This window comes from Pelodiscus sinensis, chromosome 17, assembly GCF_052426305.1.
Source record: "Pelodiscus sinensis isolate ZL-2025 chromosome 17, ASM5242630v1, whole genome shotgun sequence".
NCBI classification, from domain to species: domain Eukaryota; kingdom Metazoa; phylum Chordata; order Testudines; family Trionychidae; genus Pelodiscus; species Pelodiscus sinensis.
This window is the reverse complement of record NC_143068.1, coordinates 7114101-7136087: the sequence shown is the minus strand read 5'-3', so window position 1 is coordinate 7136087 and position 21987 is coordinate 7114101. Positions and strand designations below refer to the sequence as shown.

The 21987-nt window shown below is 46.1% G+C and overlaps 1 protein-coding gene across 4 annotated transcripts in view; it reads left to right on the top strand.

The window, feature by feature from the left end:
• Nucleotides 1-21987, top strand: part of PTPRT (protein tyrosine phosphatase receptor type T) — a 1034103-nt gene that overhangs the window by 764568 nt on the left and 247548 nt on the right. For all 4 annotated transcript variants that reach the window (XM_075901353.2, XM_075901347.2, XM_075901351.2 and 1 more), the window contains 2 exons: nucleotides 8476-8677; nucleotides 9742-9844. In XM_075901353.2, the coding sequence (XP_075757468.2) occupies nucleotides 8476-8677; nucleotides 9742-9844 (305 nt within the window). The remainder of the gene's footprint in view (nucleotides 1-8475; nucleotides 8678-9741; nucleotides 9845-21987) is intronic.

The following is a 21987-nucleotide window of genomic DNA, read 5'->3' as shown; positions in this document are numbered from 1 at the left end:
GGACATCTACAAGCACCTGGCCCAGGGAGTGACCACCAAAGGGCATCACCCCAGCACTATGGCACAAGGTAAAGGAGCTGCAGCAGGGATATGCCAGGGCTTGGGACCAGAGTTCCCACTCCGGGGCAGCCCCCAAGACTTGCCCTTACTACCAGGAGTTGGAGCAGATTCTGGGCTGTGGGGAAGCCCAGACTCCACTGCGTGTGGTGGAGTCTGGGTTACCCCACCACATCATGGACTGACCCCTCCTGAGGGATGAAGACCAGGCAGGAAGTTGTGGAGCCAGTGGTTGTTGTCCCAGAGCTGCATGATGAGCCGGTCCAACCAGTCCAAATTCGTCTCATGCCTCCAAATCTGCCTGTCCCCAAAAAAGTTTGGGGGTAAGAACAGAGCTCCTGTATCCTGGAGAAGGGTCTCCCCGGTGTGGTCTGGGTCCATATGGGGCAGGAGATTCATGACAGAGTCATGCAGATGCAGCAGAAGCTGCAGTATGGTAGAGAGGGGCCATCACCTACCCTGGGGCAGCTCAGGTCTATGGCCCAATAAAAGGTGAAAAGCAGAAAAAAAACCCAGAAAATAAACTGCTGTGGTGTCCAAGAAAGCAGGGCAACCAGAGCAAGCTCTGCAGCAGCTTGGCTTTCCCTCTAGGAGGTAGGCAATCGAGAAGCAGGAGCAGAGCAACGGCTGTCCAGAGGGAATCCCTTTAAGCAGGCGTCTCTGCAGCAGCACTTGGAAATAAAGGCTGCCCCCATGCCCTGCCAGAAGCACTTCCGGGTGCCTTTTTTTTTCGACAGAGCGTCTGGCAGTCTGGACACTCTTTTTTTGACAAAGTGGATCAATTTTTCGATCCGCATAATGTAATCCAGACGCTTTTTTTCGACAAAGGCTTTGTCGACAGATACTGTCAAAAAAAAGGCATGCAGTCTAGACGTAGCCAGGAGGGTAGCTACCCAGTGTCTTTTAAACACACCTGTTATTCTGAAATAGCTGTGCAGTGTAGATGCACTCTAAATGACTGGCTTTCTACAGCCAACTGCTGGTAAGTCGCAAAAAAATAAATTCCAATGTTTTGTTCAGTGGTTCTCAAGGGTGGTCTGTGGCAGGAGCTCACCCCCCAGAGACCCGGGAGGTGGCCACATGATGCCTCCCTCAACACCAGCCTAGGCGAACCCATGGCTCTTGCCCCCAAAAGTGCGGCTCATGAAGCCACTCTTGCACCCCCCCCAATGGCCCCCGCCAGCTCCCCTGCTGGCCCCAGCTTCCCTGTGCTTACCAGATGGAGCTGTGGGGTTTTTAAAATGTCTTTTTTTTTTGCTTAACAACTTTGGTCTCCCTCTTTTTTTTCCTTGACAGAATTTTTTCCTGGTGTTCCAGTGGTTTTTTGGGAAAGGGGGGTGTTTGGTATTTTTTGTTAAATCATCTGGCAACCCTAGCCACAGAGCTATACTTGGAGGAACGCTGCCACCATGGTAAGAGCGGCGTATCCCTCAGTTGCTCCTGCAGGGCAGGCAGCATGTTGGACTGCATGAGGCTTGGCCAGGTGGGTTGGGGTCTCGTGATGCACGAGCAGCCAGTGCCCTCTTTCCCGGCAGCAGGTTGGGCTGTGCGGGACCTGGTGGCAGTGGGAGGAGGCGATGCTGGGGTTGAGGACCCTGTACATGAAGGAGGCAAGTGGGGGCTCAGGGCCCTTTGGGACTTTGCAGGGCTGGACATTCTGGGGTCACACACCTTCCAATCACCACCTTGCTGTGGCGTTCCCAGCCTCCCTGCCCCCTGTCCCTCCATTTCCCTGGACACCCCCCCAGCCACCTTGAACACACCTTATTCCCAAGGGCACCCTGCTACCCATCTTCCTGAACCCCCTCAGCAACTCTTACCCTCTGCTTTAGCCCCAGGCACTCCCTGCCCCCATTTCCCTGCCCCTGGCCAGACACCCTAACCCCAGTCTGCTTCTTAACTCTCCCTCTTGTCAAGACATCTTCTCTCCTGGCCACACACCCTACTCCAAACCTGTTTCTGCACCCAACTCCCACCCAGACATTGCATCCTTACCCACGTCTGCACCCCACCTCCCTTCCAGATCTTGCTCCCCATCCCTATACCACTCACCGGCAGCCCTGTCCTACACACTGAGCCCCTCATTTTTGTCCCCACTCCTGAGTCTAAGGGGAATTGATAAAATCACTAAATCTGGAACCCCAGAAAAGTTAGTCTGGCCTATGGGAAGCCCTGAACCTCGGTCCTCTCTTTATGTTCCCTTCTCCTTGTCCTGTGGCGCTGGAATGCCAGAGGAATGAGGTGTCTCCATTGGGGGGCCACATCAGTGAAGGTTGGAGAGTTTTGGAGGAGTTTTGTTTGGTTTTTTTTGTTTGTTTGTTTTTTGCTTCTCACTTGTGTGGTCCTGTCATGCGGTGCCCTGGGGTCATGTCCTCCAGGGTCAGCGATCTCCTTCTCCGCCCCTGCTTCCTCCCTTTCCCTTGACCCGCCCCTCTCCGGATCGTGGGAATGTTCCTTTCCCTGGTTTTCCTGGGGGGGGGGGTCCGGGCCTTCCCTCTCTCCAGACCCCAGCCCAGCGCCCTAAGGTGGAGGGAGAATATCCGCTCTCCCCTCTCCTGGCTGATGGGGCTATGTGCCACACCTCATCAGCCTGCGGGCCTCTGATTTGCGCCCACCCTGGGCTGCTTCCTCTCCCCCGCTCACCAGGGAGTCCTGCTCGCTTCTTTCCAGAGGCCCGGAGCCCCTTCATCCGTTGCTCTGGCTGGTCTCCCCTGTCCGAGGGCCCCTGCCCCCTTTATACTGCTGAGGACGCCTGCGCCAGCATCTGCCCACTAGGCTCCACCCCCCCCCCCATCCACCTGACTCCGCCTCCGACGTCTTTCCCGGCGCCATTGCCCATATTCGTCGGGGCCTCAGCGGGGGTGCTGACTATGCTGCTGTCCGTGCGGCACACTCCTGCCACTGCCGTGGCTTCCCCCGAGGCAGGGGAAGTCTCCCCCGGTGTTCCAGCTGGAGCGCCGGCCAAGCCGCCAGCTGGGCAGTGCGCTCCAGCTGCCTCTGTTGTTTCCTCTGAGGTGGGGAAAGCCGGTCTGCCCCTCTGCCCCCTGGGGGGGGGCTGGGATAGTGCGGGGTTACATCAGCCCGTCACAGGTACCCAACTAATTTTTCTGTGGGTCAGTAGCCCCTGGCACAAAAAAGGTTCCCCACATCTGCCATAAATAAAAAAAATTGCAACCTTTTGTGTTGGACATAAATTAATATTTTTCTTTATTTAAAATTAAATGTGATAAACTAACATGAGAAAAGTAAAGTGCTTAATCTTTTTGGGTATGTCTACACTACAACAGTATTTCAAATTAACTTAATTTGAAATAATGCATCTAGACAAAAACTATTTCAAAATAGCATTTTGCTATTTTGAAATAGTGTGTCCACACTGAGTGGACCCTGAACCAAAGTTAAGGCTGGCTGGAACCAGCGCCAACAGGGCATCAGGTTAGGACTTAGTGTGTGGGCCTGCTGCCTGAGGGTAACTGAGCTCCATGCCTAAAGGGACCCTACCCCCATCCTGGACAGACAGTTCTCAGGGTTCCCTGCTTGCTTGTCTACCTTGATGAGGGACAGCAAAGAAGTCCTGTCTTGGAGTGCCCTGAGTGCCCACACTCAGGACACCACAGCACTTGGCCACATGAAGCCAGAGCTGCCCCTGGGCATGCCGGTGCGTCTCGTGGGGTCGTTGCCATCAGTCCAGCTGCACTTGCTGCAGGCTGCCATCTGGGGGGGGTCCATCGGGGGGCTGTCAGGATTCAAGAGGCCCTATAGAAGAGTGTCCACCCCGAGGAGCCCTCCGAGCTACCCCGGTACTCCCCACCGGGGGCTCGTGCCCCATTCCTCCCTCACATTCTTCCACTTATCCCTCCCTAGCCCCCCTTCCTCCAAGTACCTTGTCCACATCCTCAATCTGCAATAGCTGAAACTATTCCAAAGAGAAACGACTCCTGATGCCCAGCACCCCCTACGAGGTGAGGGCAACTGTGCCCTGCACCGTCAGAGCCGATGTGCTTGCACAGAGGCCTTGGTCGGGATGTCTGGCACTCCCCGGGACTGGGATGTCTGGCTCTCCCTGGAGCTGCCCCAAGACTGCACCAATGCCCCTGTGCTGTGTATAGTGAGGCCGAGGCGGTGGGGAGATGTCCACTGCCTCTTTGTAGAGGGGGCATGTGAAGGGAGGGCGTCCTGCTGGGTCTCCCCCGGGGTCGGGAGTATGTCAGGTCTCTTCACACGTGTGTGTGGTTATCAGGCCACGGCCCCTGTGTGGCAGGCAGCTGGAGCCACTTGCCCAAGGGTGGCATGGCACTTGCCCGCACGTGCACATGGGGCTGCGTGATCCGTGGGAGTCATGGCCCACACGTGTGGTCCGTTGTCTCCTTCCCCGCCCCAGGTAGGGGACAGTGATGGCACTTACCTGGTGTGGCCTCCACTGACGACCCTTCTGACTCCGGTGCTGGGACAGCTTGGGGGTCCAGCTGGCATGGCACCCTGCGTGCTGGCACCTCTGCCACGCCTGGGTCAGGGCCCTCTGGTCCCGGCTTGCTGCCCCCTAGGGTGACATGGACCGTTCCACCCCCCAGGATGCGGTCGAGGGCGGGGAAGTAGAGGCAGGTGTCACCCCTGCTGTGGCGCCGCCCCTGATGGCCCTGGCTAACCCCTGCCACAGCTCTTTAATTTTCAGGTGCACCTGTTCCTGGGTGCACCTATGGCCTTTCTGGGCCATGGTGGCGGCTATGTGGCCATAGACGGTCGCGTTCCTCCTCCTGGTGCGGAGTTCATGGACATTGGGGACCTGCCCCCAAACCTCTATGAGGTCCATGATCTCCACACCAGTCCAGGCAGGAGCGCGGTGTCTACGGCCCCTGACTGGCCCCTGGGTGCTGGGGGACTGGGCGGGGGTGGCTGGCTGGCAGTGGCTGCCTGGCTCATCCTGGGGCCACTGGGTCAGGGGCAGAGACTGCTGGCAGTCCTGGCTCTGGCACGTGCCGTCTGACCAGAGTCTACCCCTTTAAGGGCTCCAGGGCTGGGGGAGAGGAGAGGAGTTTTCCTGGTTTGGCCCAGAGTGGCGACCAGGGGAAACTGGGAAGGGCTGGAGGCCAGCTAATTCGAATTAAGTGTCTACACAGCACTTACAGGCAGTCCCCAGGTTACATACAAGATAGGGACTGTAGGTTTGTTCTTAAGTTGAATTTGTATGCAAGTCGGAACTGGTACATATTTTGGGGGGGGACAAGGAGCTGGAGTTAGGTGGAAAAGACCCTGATTCTCATACAACTTCCTTATTCTAAGAAAAACACATAGGCAGTGTCTACATTGGCACCCTTTTCCGGAAAAGGGATGCTAATGAGACCAGTCAGAATTGCAAATGCTGCGGGGGATTTAAATATCCCCCGCGGCATTTGCATGAACATGGCTGCCGCAGGGGATATTTAAATCCTACTTGAAAGTAGGAATAAGGGATCTTCCGGAAAAGGGTTTATTTTCCGCAAGATCCCGTCTAGACTGGCGCTTTTCTCCGGCAAAACCCCGAGCCGGAAAAAAGTGGCAGCCATGTTCATGCAAATGCCGCGGGGAATATTTAAATCCCCCGCGGATTTGCAATTCCGACTGGTCTCATTAGCATCCCTTTTCCGGAAAAGGGTGCCAATGTAGACACAGCCATACTGTTTTGATATAAAGGTTTTTTTTGGTTGATATTTTAATTAAAAATTGATCATAAGTTTCAGTGTTTCATGCTATATCCAAATCTTCCTTTTGAGGTACCTGAAAGATCCCAGTTATTCATTTAATAGTCAGAATCTTTGTTTTTTATAACTAAAAAAAGTTTATTCAATGCATATTACTGTTCCAAATAGAATTTGCTACAGATGGTTCAGTGAAATGGGTATTAAGTGTAATCAATAGTCATTGGAGAGCACAGTGAAATATTGATACAATCAAAGCTGCTGTTGTATTCTGCTGAGCAGAAAATGGAAATCCCTTCCTGTGAAGTGTGTGTGTGAATTTATCCACAGGATTAATTTTAAAGAAAAATTCTGTGTTGGGAACAGGAGTTTAGCCACAGGTGGGTCCTCATTGTCCACTCACCCACTTTGTAACCAGACCCATCTCCTCGGGGCTTACCCTGCTCCGCTCCAGCCAGGGTGTGGGGTTGGGGCTTATCCCCTCTTCCCTTCTGTCCTGCTCCTCCCCATTCTTACCCACCCACACCACTGGGGAATTTTTCAGCTTCATCTCTGCCCGGCTGGAAGGGACTTGTTAATTTCACGTGACTCTAACAAGATACTTGCAGCTCTAGTGCTGAAGAGGGAAAGAGCTGTTGCTCCCAAGGTGGGGACTGTAACACAATGAGTCTCTCTGCCTGCTACTCCTGCTGTTCCCTAGGAAATTAATTTTTCCGCTCTGGGGTGCCCCCTTTTAGCTGGTGTCTTGTTCCCCCCAGCAGACCTGCGTCCTCCGCGGCGAGAAAAGCCGCTCCGCGTCTCCCTGGTCTGCTGGGGGGAGGGAGCGCTAGCGCCGCGTCTCCCTGGTCTGCTGGGGGGAAGTGCCCCCCGTGCCGCCGGAGGCGGCGACAGTGGGGGAGGCACCCCGCACTAGCTGCGCCCCCCTCCCCCCGTTTGTAACTAGGGATCCGACGTAAGTCGGATTGATGTAACCCAGGGACTGCCTGTATTTCGAATTAGCTATTTCGAATTTGGCGTTACTCCTCGTAGAATGAGGTTTACCACATTCGAATTAAGCGCAAATTTGAAATAGCAGTTTGCATGTATAGATGGTATTGAAATTAATTTGAAATAACAGCTGTTATTTCAAATTAACTTTTCAGTGCAGACATACTCTTTAAGAATTTATATTAAACCAGTCTCCCTAGCTGCAGCACTAGCAAAATAGCTCGGGTGTAATTATGTAATTAACCGTACGTTTCCATTAACAACTGGTGGTCCGCAGAAATGTTTACATTGAGCCTGGTGGTCCACAGGCCAAAAAGTTTGAGAATTACTGATTTAGTTCCTTTGTAAAACAGTGAATTTAAATTGAGAATATGGACAAGCTGATTTAACGGAGCTGCTTTTGATGGTGCCACTTCCCTCAATTCTTGCTGCTCTGTATCATTATGGACCCTAGTTGAATTCTTTCGTCTTCCTTTTAATCCCTCTATTCTTTGGGTATCAGCTCTCTTTCGTGATCTTCCTCTGCCTAAATAACAGTGTGATTTATTGTTTCTGCATGTTGTCAGTAAGCATAGGCCTCTGTTTCCCAGCCTGTTATATGATTCTCCCTTTTTTACATTACATATTTGTTTTTTCTTCAAAATAAAAGTTTTTTTCTGCCAGGATACAAGGATCTTAGAATTTTCAAAGGCTTCTTCTGGCAAAGCCAAGAATTAGATTCTCATGAAGACATTCATAAAAAATTAAAGACTTGTTATATTAACATACATTGATTTATTCATAGTGTTTCATTACAAATAAGTGAGGATCCTGTAATATCAGGAAAGGTTAGGGGAGCAGTAGAGCATAGTATATTATATTGACAGCTCAGTTGAAATTGAGCTTCCTTTCAATTGAATTTGAAACATAGAGAAGGAATCAGATGGTAAATAAGTCATGAGTTTTACCGCCAATGTCTGTATATCAACAGAATTGCCACTGGTAGGCATAATGGAACTCAGACTGAATTTCAAAGGTATGCTTTGGGCTTGTATTTCTCTAAAGATATGTTATCACTGGCAATATATGTATTCATGAATATCTGTCTGGATCCAGACCCAACTGCTAACTCTCTGAGCTTGAAATCCGGGACAGCACTCATATACAAATCCCAAAAACCAAGGACAGAACTAGAAAAAAACCAGTCTGAAGCAGTCTCAAAAACACAGGAAAGGGGGGGGGAATTTGTATAAGAGAGGGGAGTATTTATTTCATGTTCTTAAAAGGATATTCTCTCTGGTTCAGGAATTCTCTCTCTTTTAGAGAATGATCCAAAGCCAATTGAAGTCAACAGAAAGACTCTCAGTAGCTTCAACTGGCTTTTGATCAGGGCATTAGCTGGCAGGAAAAAAAATACTTGATGGGAAATTTTCCCATGAGTTATTTCACATCATGGAGGAGAGAGAGGGAATTATACCAGAAATATTCATTACAATTGTGCGGCCAAATTTAATGGGGATGAAGAAATTAAGAGATTTCTTTAAAAAAACCAAACAAACCTGATCATTCACTTTGTAATTCAGTTTGTGCCTGTTGGTAATGGAAGGGAAGAACCAGGCCCTCTATTAAGTAAAACTGTGGGCAAAACATTATGCTTGCATCTCCAGCATCCTAATAAAAAAACATTCACAGAAGATAATGAAAGCACATCTGGTTTTAGCCTGACAATCCTGATGTCAGTGCAATCATCCTGACTCTATCTGTTCTTTATTTGCAGATTACATACAAGGCTGTTGGGTCCTTGGATCCCAGAGCTGACTTATCCAGCCAGAGGGGAAAGATTTTCAAATTAAGGAATGAAACTCACCACCTCTTTGTAGGGCTATATCCAGGGACTACCTATTCGTTCACCATCAAAGCCAGCACTGTGAAAGGTTTTGGACCTCCCATCACAACACGGATTGCCACTAAAATTTCAGGTATGGCATTGTGGGAAAAGGGAAGAGACCTGGCTTTAGTTTGTCCTTTGTAGATCCAGAGCGAGCAAATTAATAAAGCAAGAAAAAATGACTTGCATAGGTATCTCTTTGGGTGCATCAACGGAGCCATGTAAAGTAATTTACTCGACATAGTCAATGAAGTGGGGATTTAAATAATAAAATGACAATCAGCTGATCTGGCACAGCGTGGCAGTCTAGACTGGGAAAGCCTAAACTGGGAAAGTTGCATCTCAGGTGTTGCAAATGTATTATAAATGCAGGAGAATGGCTTTGATCTCAGTTGTGTTGTTGACACACTGTGTTAATCACTTACCCTCTGTGTGGCTCTCCATGTGAAAATGTAGAAAGCAATGCCATTTTCATAGGAGTGCTGTGGCTTACTTAACTAAAGAGGGATGCTGAAGTCCAATTCCAATTACTTTTTAAAGAGATGTGGGTGTCCAAATCTTTTAAACAGCTTTGAAAATTCCACCGTTAGGATATGTCTAGACTACATAGCTCCCTCGACGGAGCCATGTAGATGAGTTTACTAGACATAGGAAAATGAAGCGACAATTTAAATAACCGCCGCGCTGTGCCGATCAGCTGTTTGGCGGCACAGCGGGGCAGTCTGGATGCGCCGCGGTCGACAAGGGAAGCAAGGGAAGCCTTTGTCGACCGCTCCGGTATGCCTCATGAAATGAGGTTTACCGGAGCAGTCGACAAAGGTTTTCCTTGTCGACTGCGGCACGTCCAAATTGTCCCACTTTGCCGCCAAACTGCTGATCGGCACAACACCGCAGCCATTTTGATGTAAATGAAGCGGCGGTTATTTAAATCGCCACTTCATTTTCCTATGTCTAGTAAACTCATCTAATGGCTCCGTCGAGGGAGCCATGTAGTCTAGACATACCCTTAATGTTTGCAAAGTATTTCAACATCTCAGGTGAAAAATGCTACCCAGACTCAAAGAGTCATTCATGTTATTTTGCCATCACCCCTGAAAAAAAAATAAACACAAAATCTAGTGGATAATTTACATATTGGTCTCTGTTCTGCCACAGCACCATCTATGCCTGAATATGACACGGATTCCCCCTTGAATGAAACTGACACTACCATCACAGTCATGTTGAAGCCTGCACAGTCCCGTGGCGCACCTGTCAGGTAAAAGTTTCCTCATTTCATTTCTCTCTTTTTCTTTTCATGCCCCAAGCCATGCACACACGGGTCATTCATGTCTGATAATGTGGCTGTTATGGATGTATGGTCAGTAAAAGGTACCTCCAAGTGCTGTAAATTCCACCTCTCAGAACCCCTTACAAATACCCACACCTATTTACATCCCGAAGTTAAGCTTAGGAAAAGATTAGTGTTATTGTTACTGTAGTAACCCCTCCAGACACATTTTCGGGATTGGAGCAATGATGTGTAGAATTATGTACAGTGAACATGGGTCTTTAGCATCACCTTGCCAAGGTTAGCAGGGCATCAGGCTTCTACAGCCACACTCATACTACTTATGGAAAAGGTCTTTCGATTTGTAAATGGTGCTAGAAATACCCCAAGGACCCTTAAAACTTGTTTAGGTCCTAGTTCAGCATCTGGATCCAACTAGACTTCTCATGCCTTCATGTTATAATGGCAGCTGCTGCTCCCAATCCACCATCTGATGTAAGCACCTATCCTGATTCCCAGAACTGAGTGAGATCAGACTACAGTGAGATGAGGCTTATGCTCCTGGCCTGCTGTTTTAGGCAAATTGAGATTCCACTCACAAAAGTATTTGTGAGCAGAAAACCACACACATTCTTGTACTAGAGTTGTGACATTGCAGACCACGTTCCCAGAATCCCTGAGAAAGAGAAACTTGCTTTGGAGAGCTGTGCAATGTTGGAACTGAGTGTGTGTGTACAGATGCCTTTAAAAAAGTGTGTTCTTTAAGTGATCTTCATGCTGTTTCAGCACAGAAAACTACAGTTTTCTAAGTAGTGTCTCTAATTCTCCCACTGTGACTATGTCTACCTTGGTATCCCAAAATAGCTATGCTGCATCTTAAGAGCAAGCCTGTTATATCGAAATACAGTCGAGTCCCTATCATACGACCTAAACAGGACCGACACCTGGTCAGATTACTGAATATGTCGGATGATACAGATTCTACTGTAAAGAGTAACGGAACAGCTGATGCCACTCCTGCTGGGGACGAGGTCCCCGCAGAGCAGCATCAGCTGTTGCATTGCTCTCTAGGAGCAGCTGCTGCCACTCCTGCCGGGACGCTTCCAAGCAGGAGCGGCATCAGCTGTTCCCTTGCTCTCTAGGAGAAGCTGCTGCTGCTGCTGCTGCTGCCACTGCTACCGGCACGCTTCCAGGCAGGAGCAGCAGCAGCAGCAGCTTCTCCTAGAGAGCAAGGAAACAACTGATGCCTCTCCTGCGGGGGACGTCGCCCGCAGGAGCAGAATCAGCTGTTCCCTTGCTTTCTAGGAGAAGCTGCTGCTGCCGCTGCTGCCAGGACACTTCCAGGCAGCAGCAGCAGCAGCAGCAGCAGTAGCAGCTTCTCCTAGAGAACGACGGGGCAGCAAACGGGGCCGTTCTCTTGGCCTGCACTGTATCCGACCCTGCAGCTGCCGGGGACAAAGTCCCCGGGAGCTGCAGGGTCTGATAAAGCGGAGTGTCGGATTACCAGTTAATCCAGACTCCACTGTATAATGGGCTCACTATTCTGACGTCCCTGTAAACTTCATTGCATGAGGGATAAGGGATGTTTTGGAATAATACTTTATTTCAAAATTTGTCATTGTGCAGACAGCACCAAATTTCAAAATAACCTATTTTGAAATAAGTTGCGTACCTTATTTTGAGGTAAGGGTGCTGTGTAGACACACCCTGTGTCATTGTTGTAGAGAAATCCCATTTATTTCATTCATTTCATTCTGTATGTCTGCATAATCCTAACCAAGACTGTCTAAGGTGTGACTTAGTACTGCTTCTGGTGGTTGCTATTGTGATATTTGTACACAAAAAACTGAGCCAAATTCACAAAAACACTTCTCCAAAGGCTTGTCTTCATTTACCTCGAGATCAGCAGTATGGAGATTGATCTCCAAGCGTTTTATTTAATGAGTCGAGTAAGGATCCACTAAATCAACCATTGATGGTGCCCCTGTCGATCCTGGTACGAACTCCCACAGTGGGGACACAGCAGAAATTCAACCTAAGGTACACTGACTCCAGCTGTGCTATTCTTGTAGCTGGAGTTACATATCTTAGGTTGGCATTCTCTGGTAGTGTAGACCTGGCCTAAAAGCAACTCAACAGCCCAGTCCCTTCTAATAACTTACTTTGATCTGGAGGTCTCACAAGCCTTTTGTTATATGCAATTGAAAATAGACTCCTTGGGCACATTTTCAAAAACACCAAGTCCCATTTTCTCAAGTGATTTGGGCTTATGAATGCCATTAATAGTCTTTTTTGAAAAGTTGACCTCGCCTCTGTTTAAACAAAGGTAATCTGAATTAATTTGCAAATTTTGCAGTTACTTGATTTAATTAAATGTGTTACATGTGTCAATGGTCAAGTCTATAATGAGTAGCATTTTTCTCAGATAAATTCCTCGATATGCCTAAGTGAAGACTTTGGGTAGATCCTTTCTCTATGCTTCACTTGTTAATCTGGTCTCTGTTAACCTTTTCAATATTCCTGTGGTACTCATTTTAACTTTCTAACTCTCATCTCTTGTGTTCGAGACATGACTAGAATTAAGATTCCACTATCTGAATCCATTCTGGTTCCTGTGTTGACGGAGAACAGTGTATTTTCACAGTTTTGGTTTTTATTCAGGGGAATGTTCTTATATTTAATTTTACCACCTGCTGCCTTAAGAGTGTTGTTATATTGCCTTTTTATTGAACAGTCTTGCAATTTTTCCTCAAAGCCCAATTTACTTCATTTTACTACATTCTGTGAATAATGTCTTTTTTCAGAAAATAAGTCCATTACAAAATTTTTCCCATGCCATTTCTATGAATTTTCAGTATGTTTTCTGTTATATTGTAGTCTCTATTATACATTAATTTGCAATGAGAAAAATATGTACATGCTAAACCTGAGTGATAGACTTACCTGCTATAAGGACCCTCGTTGTCTTGACTTATAGATAGCTTTAAGAAAAAGTGGAATACGGGTTGGGCCTCGAGAGAGAATGCTAGCTTTGTATTAACTTCTGTAAACAGGCTGCATGTAAGTATCTTTCATTGCTTAGCCATGTGTCCCTCTGTGTTTGTTTCCTCTGTTAGAAAGGTATTTTCATGGCAATTAAGTAATTGGAACTTAAAGGAGATACATTGTAAGTATTTTTAGAGCAGAGTCTGTTAGGGTGTGTCTACACTACCACCCTAGTTCGAACTATGGTGGTTAATGTAGGCAACCGAAGTTGCAAATGAAGCCTGGGATTTGAATTTCCCAGGCTTCATTTGCATATTGCCGGGCGCCGCCATTTTTAAATGTCCGCTAGTTCGGACTCCGTGCCCGCGGCTACACGCGGCACGGAGTAGGTAGTTCGGATTAGGCTTCCTATTCTGAACTACCGGTACACCTCGTTGCATGAGGAGTAACGGTAGTTCAGAATAGGAAGCCTAATCCGAACTACCTACTCCGTGCCGCGTGTAGCCGCGGGCACGGAGTCCGAACTAGCGGACATTTAAAAATGGCGGCGCCCGGCAATATGCAAATGAAGCCCGGGAAATTCAAATCCCAGGCTTCATTTGCAACTTCGGTTACCTACATTAACCACCCTAGTTCGAACTAAGGTGGTAGTGTAGACAAACCCTCACTGTGTGAAGGTACTGTTTCTAACATAGCAGGGCCCTGATCTCATTGAAGTATGTCTTTGTTTATTTGCATGCTAGTGGTGCCTAATTAAGTGAAGTGGTACTGTTTGATCATTTGGGGTTTGCTTGTGCCATTGGGGAACCCTTCCTGCACCTGTAGCACATCTCACTCCTTTTATTTGAAAAGCACAAGGTACATACAAGGCTTGTCCAAAGGTGAAGAGTTATAAGCTCATTTCTTCACAACTAGTCAGTGGATCCTATGTCATGGAGCAGGCTGGCAAGGTGGCTATGCTCCTTAGCTGTCTAGTAGGCATTGCTCCACCTACCCAAATCACACTCCCTCCTGGAACTACCAATCTCCATACCCATCCTAAACCAAAATGGTCCTTAAAAGCAAAACTACTGGGTTAGGAAGAAACTTTCTCTAAGTGGTGGTGATAATGGTGCATAAAGGGGTTTCCATACACCTTCTTCTCAAGCTTCCAGTACTGACTATTTCCAGGGCACACAAGCAGATGACTCATTGGTTGATCCAGTATGACAGATTCTACTGAACTTTTTATATATAGGCCTTTTTTTCCAGGTTTACAGATTTCTATTACACATGTGTCTATTGTGGAGATTTAAGTAGTAACCACATAGTTAAGCTATGTCTAGACAGCGGGGCTATTTCAGGATACCGGAAGTATCTCGAAATAGCAAATCCATATTTTTAAACATGCCCTTTATTTCTAAATACATTTAGAAATAACGTGTGCACTATACCAGCGTCCCTGTTACCCTCATTCCACGAGAATTAAAGGACTTGTTGGAATAGCACTTTATTTTGAAATTTGGCACTGTATAGACAGTGTCAAATTTTGAAATTAGCTATTTTGAAATAGCCTTGAAATAAGCTACACAATTTGTGTAGCGCAAATTGCATAACTTATTTTGAAGTAAGGGTGCTGTGTAGAGGTACCCTTGTGGTTACAGACATAATCATTTAATCATTCTTTTTATCATTGCCTCTGTGGCTTTTGAGAGGAAGCCTGTGAGTATGTAATTAAAACTAATACACAGATGATGTAGTCTCATAAATTACTTGGTGTTTGTTAAGTCTGGTCTGCTGGAGTTTAGCTGGAGTACAGAGAATTTAGTGTAGCCTAAAAAAAATCATACGTAAGTTATTTCAAACAAGGGTTCAGTGTATATCAGTTTCATTTAGAATTAAAATTAACTAAATTCAAAATCACCTTCAGTATAGGTTGGACTTCCCGGCTGTGTCTACATTGGCACCCTTTTCCGGAAAAGGGATGCTAATGAGACCAGTAGGAATTGCAAATGCCGTGGGGGATTTAAATATCCCCGATGGTATTTGCATGAACATGGCTGCCGCTTTTTTCCGGCTCAGGGCTTTGCCGGAGAAAAGCGCCAATCTAGACGGGATCTTTCGGAAAATAAAGCCTTTTCTGGAAGATCCCTTATTCCTCTTAAAATCAGGAATAAGGGATCTTCCGGAAAAGGCTTATTTTCCGAAAGATCCCGTCTAGACTGGCGCTTTTCTCCGGCAAAGCCCCGAGCTGGAAAAAAGTGGCAGCCATGTTCATCCAAATACCGCGAGGGATATTTAAATCCCCCACGGCATTTGCAATTCCGACTGGTCTCATTAGTACCCCTTTTCTGGAAAAGGGTGCCAATGTAGACACAGCCCCCTTGTCTGGCACCCTTGGGACCTTACTGGTCCTGAACAGGGGAATTTGCCAGAGCAGGGGAGGTCCCTCTCCTCATAGTCCATGCTGCCCTGCCCCCTGGAGCTCTCTAGCTGCTGCCAGCTCTGCTGCTGCCAGGGCCAGAGCAGCACAGCCAGAGCTCTGCAGGGGAGGGCTTTGGAGACGGGGGCCCCTTACCCATGGCCAGTGGCCAGCAAAATGGAAAGCCCCAGCCCCAGCTACTTACCCTCTTCCTGATGCAGCTGTCCCCCAGTGATCACTCTGCAGTGTAAGAATGCATCTACACTGCACCGTAACTCAAAATAAGTTAAGCAATTTGAACTATGCAAATTGCGTATCTTATTTTGTTGCTATTTCACAATAGCTTATTTTGTCTCCACACTACCAAATTTTGAAACAACCCGCTATTCTGAAATGTCCCTTACTCCTTGTAGAATGAGGTACACAGAGACGTCAGAATAGTGAGCCTGAAATAATGGGCTTGCTGTGAAGACACAGGATATTCCAGTATCCCAAAATAGTGTTGCAGTGTAGACATAGTCTAAGTGTCCCCGCACTCACTGCCCCAGTGATCATTGCAGAGCACAACTGTACCTACTCTCAGATCCTTCCCTCTATTTCCAGGCACATCCCACTTTCCTGGCACAACCAAGCCCTAACTTTGTGTTAAGTTAGGATAAGAGGAAGCTGCCTACCAAAGTTGATGGTCCTAGTTCTTACCATTTAGGCAGAGTTCTTGAACAAACGGACTCACAGATAGATGGACGGACGGACTTATGGCCAGACAGACAGAAGCACAAACTCTCTAAAATATATACATAGATTAGATAAGTTCAATGGGTAATATTGATGCTTATTTTTAATCTATGTTCCATAATATTTTCTATTCAGTTTTAAAATTATGCAAAATTATGGATTGTAACTATTTTTCAAAAAAATTCGACTCAAATATTCATAGTAGTTAGCAGTTATAGGGGACAGACAATAATTTATTTAATGGCAATAGACACGATTCAAAAAGTTAAGGATTTATAACTGTCAAAATGCAAATTGTTGACATTCCATGTTAAAATATACAAATTAAATATGCTTAAATCAAACTCTGATAAGTTCTACAAGCAACGTTTTTCTAAATTTGATTATTTGTCAATTGTAATTGATATTAATGAAATTTTTTGTCATTGGTTTCTGTGAGTATGGTGAAATCAACATTTACCAAATAAATCTAATGGTTCTGAGTTTATATGTATAGTATTGTATAACTGAGTATGTTCCCTTGGGATTTTAATCTCCACAGAACCATTATATTTTCGCCTCAGAAAGGTTGGATAGTGGGTGTCATAGATGAAAATTCTGATCTGGTACTCTTCATCTGAGTCCCTGAACAAGTCATTTCATAGCCTTAGTCTATTTAGCAGTCTTTATAAATATGGCTGTTTTATGCTACATGATCTGCATACCATCTCTTTCATAGGGATCTTTGAATGTGGTTAAAAAATCAGAAAGGGAAGCTAGGGCAGCTCTATGGAGCAGTTGGGGTGGCAGCTGCACACTTGCTTGCACTCCTCCTGTTCTCATTCTGGAGTAGAACTGTCCCTGCTCTCACAGATCTCCCTTTCCATTTGAGAAGCAATCACATTACATGCATATCCCATTGTCCTGGCACAACCAGACTGTGCTTCTTGCTTTAAGTTCTGAAAAGTCCTAGATCGTACCATATAGGAGAAGTTATTGAACAGACTCACAGACTCACAGATGGACAAACAGACACGAAAACTGGCTTCTTTCACACGCTTGTTAAACCACAACATAGTTCTTCTACTATGTTTTTTAATTTGGGGTATACATTTAAGTTGGGCCTCTATTATGGTGTCTTTGAAAAGTGTCCATGCAGCTTGCAGGGATTTTACTTTAGTCACTGTACCTTTTAATTTCTGTTTAACTAGCCTCCTCATTTTTGCATAATTCCCCTTTTTGAAATTAAATGCCTTGTGTGTTGGGCTGCTGAGGTGTTCTTCCCACCACAGGAATCTTAAATGTTATTATATTATGGTCACTATTTCCAAGTGATCCTGTTATGGTTACCTCTTGGACCAGATCCTGCGTGCCACTCAGGACTAAATTGAGAATTGCCTCTCCCTTTGTGGGTTCCTGTACCAGCTGCTCCAAGAAGCAGTCATTTAAAATATCAAGAAATTTTGTTTCTTCATCTTGTCCTGAGGTGACACGTACCCAGTCAGTATGGGGATAGTTGAAATCTGCCACTATTATTGAGTTCTTTATTTTGATAGGCTCTCTAATCTCCCTCTGCATTTTATAGTCACTATTACTGTTCTGGTCAGGTGGTCGATAATAGAGCCCTCCTGTTATATTCTTATTAGAGCAGGGAATTACTATCCATAGCGATTCTATGGAACATGTTGATTCATTTAAGATCTTTATTTCATTTGATTCTAAATTTTCTTGCACATGTAGTGCCATCCCCCACCCACACGACCTGTTCTGTCCTGCCGATATATTTTATACTCTGGGATGATTGTGTGCCATTGATTGTCCTCACTCCACCAGGTTTCTGTGATGCCTATTATATAAGTATTCTCCTTTAACACGAGGCACTGTAGTTCACCCATCTTATTTTTTAGACGTCTAGCATTTGTGTACAAGCTCTTTAAAAACTTGTCACTGTTAATTTGTCTGCCCTTTTTTGATGTGTCAGATTCTGTTTTATTAATGTTTTTCATCTGATATGGCCCATACTTTATCTTCTTCCATCCTCTCTTCCTGACTAAAACGTAGAGAATCTCTATCAATAGACACTCCTCTAAGAGACTTCTCTGTCTGATCCACGTGCTCCTCTGCACCAATTGTCTTTCCCTCATCTTTTAGTTTAAAAACTTTTCTGTGCCCTTTTTAATGTTAAGTGCCAGCAGTTTGGATCCACTTTGGCTTAGGTGGAGCCCATCCTTCCTTTATAGGCTCCCTCTATCCCAAAAGTTTCCCCAGTTCCTTATAAATCTAAACCCCTCCTCCCTACACCATCGTCTCATCCACGTATTGAGACTCTGAAGCTCTGCCTGCCTACCTGGCCCTGCGCGTGGAACTGGAAGCATTTCTGAGAATGCCACCATAGAGGTCCTGGATTTCAGTCTTTTTCCTAGCAGCCTAAATTTGACCTCCAGGACATCTCTGCTACCCTTCTCTATGTCATAGGTACCTACATGTACCACGACCACCGGCTCCTCCCCAGCACTACACATATGTTTATCGAGATGCCTCGAGAGATCCGCAACTTTTGCACCAGGCAAACCCAGCTATCAACATTTTTAATGATCAAATCTCCCATTACTAACACCTGCCTTTTCCTACTGACTGAAGTTCCCTCCCCCAGAGAGGTAACCTAAGTGTGAGAGGATACCCCAACATCTGGAAGGATGGTCCCAACTATGGAAAGGTTTCCCTCTGCTCCCATTGACTGCTCTCATTCCCTGAGACTTTCATCTTCCTTAACAGCACAGAGGCTGTCTGACCGGAGGAGGGACAATTCTACAGTGTCCTGGAAAGCCTCATCTACATACAATAATTACTCATTTAACACGTGTCCGCTTAACACGTTTTCGCAATAGCATGATTTTTTTAGGGAACATTTTTTGAATAACACGACTGTTCCCAAAATAACACAAAAATAATCAAGTGGCAGACTACTTCACATGGTGGTGTAAGTTGGTGAAAACAGTGGTAATACGCATGAGCAGATGAATACACCTGGTCACAGCACTCCTCCGCTCACTCACGTGTTTATCTTTGTGTTTTAACAAACCGCAGTGACTTGTGTTGCTAGTTATCATGTGTTGCTAGATACCTAATGTTGATGTTGACGACCCAGCACCAAGAAAAAATTGACTTTGCCACCTCCACATGACATGCAACCCCTGCCTTTTCCATTATTTTTAATGGGAAAATTGACCCTGCATAGTACGTTTTTGCTTCGCACAAACATTTTCAAAATGCATCTATAGTGTTAAATGAGGAATTACTGTACTTCTCTGCCTCCCTCAGCTCCTCCAGTTGAGCCATTCTGGCCTCCAAAGCCCACATGCAGTCTCTGAGGGCCAGAAGCTCCTTGTACCGAATGCACACCTATGCCACCCGCCCATAGGGCAGGTAATCATGCATGCTACACTGAGTGCAATAAACAGGATAGCCCCCACTCTGCTGGTGAGCTTCTGCCTGCATTCTCTTCTACAGCTACCTAGGTTATTGATAGGGTTTCTAGTTAAATCAGGAAGTTATGATTAAAACCTTTAAATTAAACTATAAAGAATAGCAAGTGTACCTTGGACCCTTCCCACTCCCCTTCCCAACTCCCTCTCAAAACTCCCTGTTTGTTGCCCCCATTCGCAAAGCTGCCTGGTCGCTGACTCACTGCTTTATAAGTCCTGGCCTTCCTGATAGCCCTGCCCCTTGACTAAGGCTCAGCGAATTAACAAAGGCTTCTAGATTTCAAACCTTTAGAAGCTCACAGCTTCCAATTGCCATAGCACACGCTCCTTCAAACAGACAAACAGACAAACACAAGCTCAGCACACAGCAAGTAACCCACAAACACACACTGCAGACACACTCACTTCAAGGGCCCTGTATTTGCTCCTCATTTCCCTGGAGAACTCCCTCTCAAAACTCCCTGTTTGCTGCCCCTGTCCTTGTAATTTGATGTCTGATTTTGTAAGCAAGTAGTGTTTAAGTAAGGTGTAACTTGGGGGTACACATGACAAATCAGACTCCTGAAACAGGTACTGTAGTCTGGGAAGGTTGAGAGCCACTGAATTAAATCACACAGAAATGATATTCTATGTCAGAATCTATTTTATTAACTGTACATTGAAGTTTTGTTAGCATAGCGTTTTGTAGCATTTTTTATAAAGTCTGGAGAATCATTTGAGATGAGTATTGGGCATAAATCTTTCATGTCACCCAGGTAAACTGTGAGGTTAAATTCCAGCAATCCAAGAGTTAATTAAATCAGAACTTTAAATTGGGAATCACAGATTGGTGGTCATTTTCTCTCATTCAGCTGTCAATTGGTAAAACAAAGAGAGCTTGTTGACTACAATTGCCAATTTGAGAGGCTACTCATTCATAAAAGCAGTTTCTACAGTTGTTTCATGGTTCCTAGTTTAAACAAACTCTTCATTAGCCCACATGGGGCTACATGTGAGCTGCATAACTTGGTTTCAAATTTCACATCAATGACAAGTGAAATAATTGTGAGACTCTCAATCCTGGAGGCAAAGCCCATTGAAGACAATACAAAGGCTCTCCTGGCCTACTGTGGTCATTTAGCCTTTGGCAGATGTTCCCATCTCAGAGTGGTGCACAGGTTTGCTACAACTGCTAAGTTATGCTTTGAATCAAGACAGTAGACTACAGTTAGAGATGGGGGGTGTGGCCTTTGTTCTGTGCTACCTTGATTTCCTCTTGCCCCTGCTACAGGGAAGTGGACTTACTGATAATAGCAGGTGCTCCCTCAACAGTTGTTGGTAGCATACAAATGCAAATGAAAGGGAAAATGAGTAAGCTGTGCTCTGCTGTTGTAGCTTTTAAAATTCAGGACTTAATTATGCCACAGGTCTATAAATTCCAGAAACACGTTAATGTTCCCATGATTAAAATTATAGAGGGCCTAATTGAAAAAGCATAAACCAAATTGAAGAATTCCTAATTATAGTTTGCTTTGAGGTGTTAATTTCCTCCACAATGAATGTGCAATTTTTTGCAACCAGAAGAAAAGGAGGCTATTGCATCAATAGGGCTGGAGGTGGAATGAGGGGATTATCATAAACACACACAGTACAAAAAGAAGCCTCAGCGACCATTTCAGATGCATCATCTCCCCCTGCAGCACATCTTGAGAGCAGAGGGGCGGGTTGGCAGAGAGATAAAGAATGAAAAAGCAGAGTTTGCTAAAAAGAGAAAAGGTACACATGAGAAAGCCATGAGGGGAGAACAGAGGGCAATGTGCAGAAGGTGTATGTACAGAAGGCAGTATTATGAGAACTGAAGAAGGAGCATACAAGGCATTGGATGAGTGGGAAGGCCACTGGATAAGCGAAGAATGAAGCTGGGTGTGACTTCCCACACTGCCAACCAGCACACATTCCTGAGTGGCCAGAGAAGTCAATATTGGTACATGATGTTGTTTCCCTCAAAAGGGTGAATATTATGTCCTGTGTCCTCTCTTGAGCCAAAATATGCTGTGCAATCAAGCACAGAGAGCCAAGTACTGCTTCCTGATGTTAAAGATGTCCTAGCCTTAGTGCAGTGGTCTCCAACCTTTTTAAGCACAAGATCATTTTTTGAATTTGTCAGTCCAGGATCTACCTGAAACCCAAATACCCCTGCCAGCCCCGTCTCCGACGCCCCACCCTCCTCACTGTGTGAAGATGGGGTACAGGAGAAGGGTTCAGTGACATCAGCGCCCCCTTACCTCTGTCTCCCTCACCCTGCACCACAAGCAGGAGGCTCCTAGTGGATGGCTCGGCAGGAGCAGCAGGGCCGCTGAAGTGCTGGCACGTTAGCCTCCCCGCCAGACCAGTCAGGATCACTTGTCTGAGGCTCCAAGATCTACCAGTAGATCCCGATCTACTGGCTGGTGACCACTGCCTTAGTGTATGTTACACTAGATCATGAAAGGCTAAAGGTCAGTTAAGAACAGGCGAAGTGCAGACATGCACTGCTCTGCCCCCAGCACACCTCCTCTGAGCCCCGA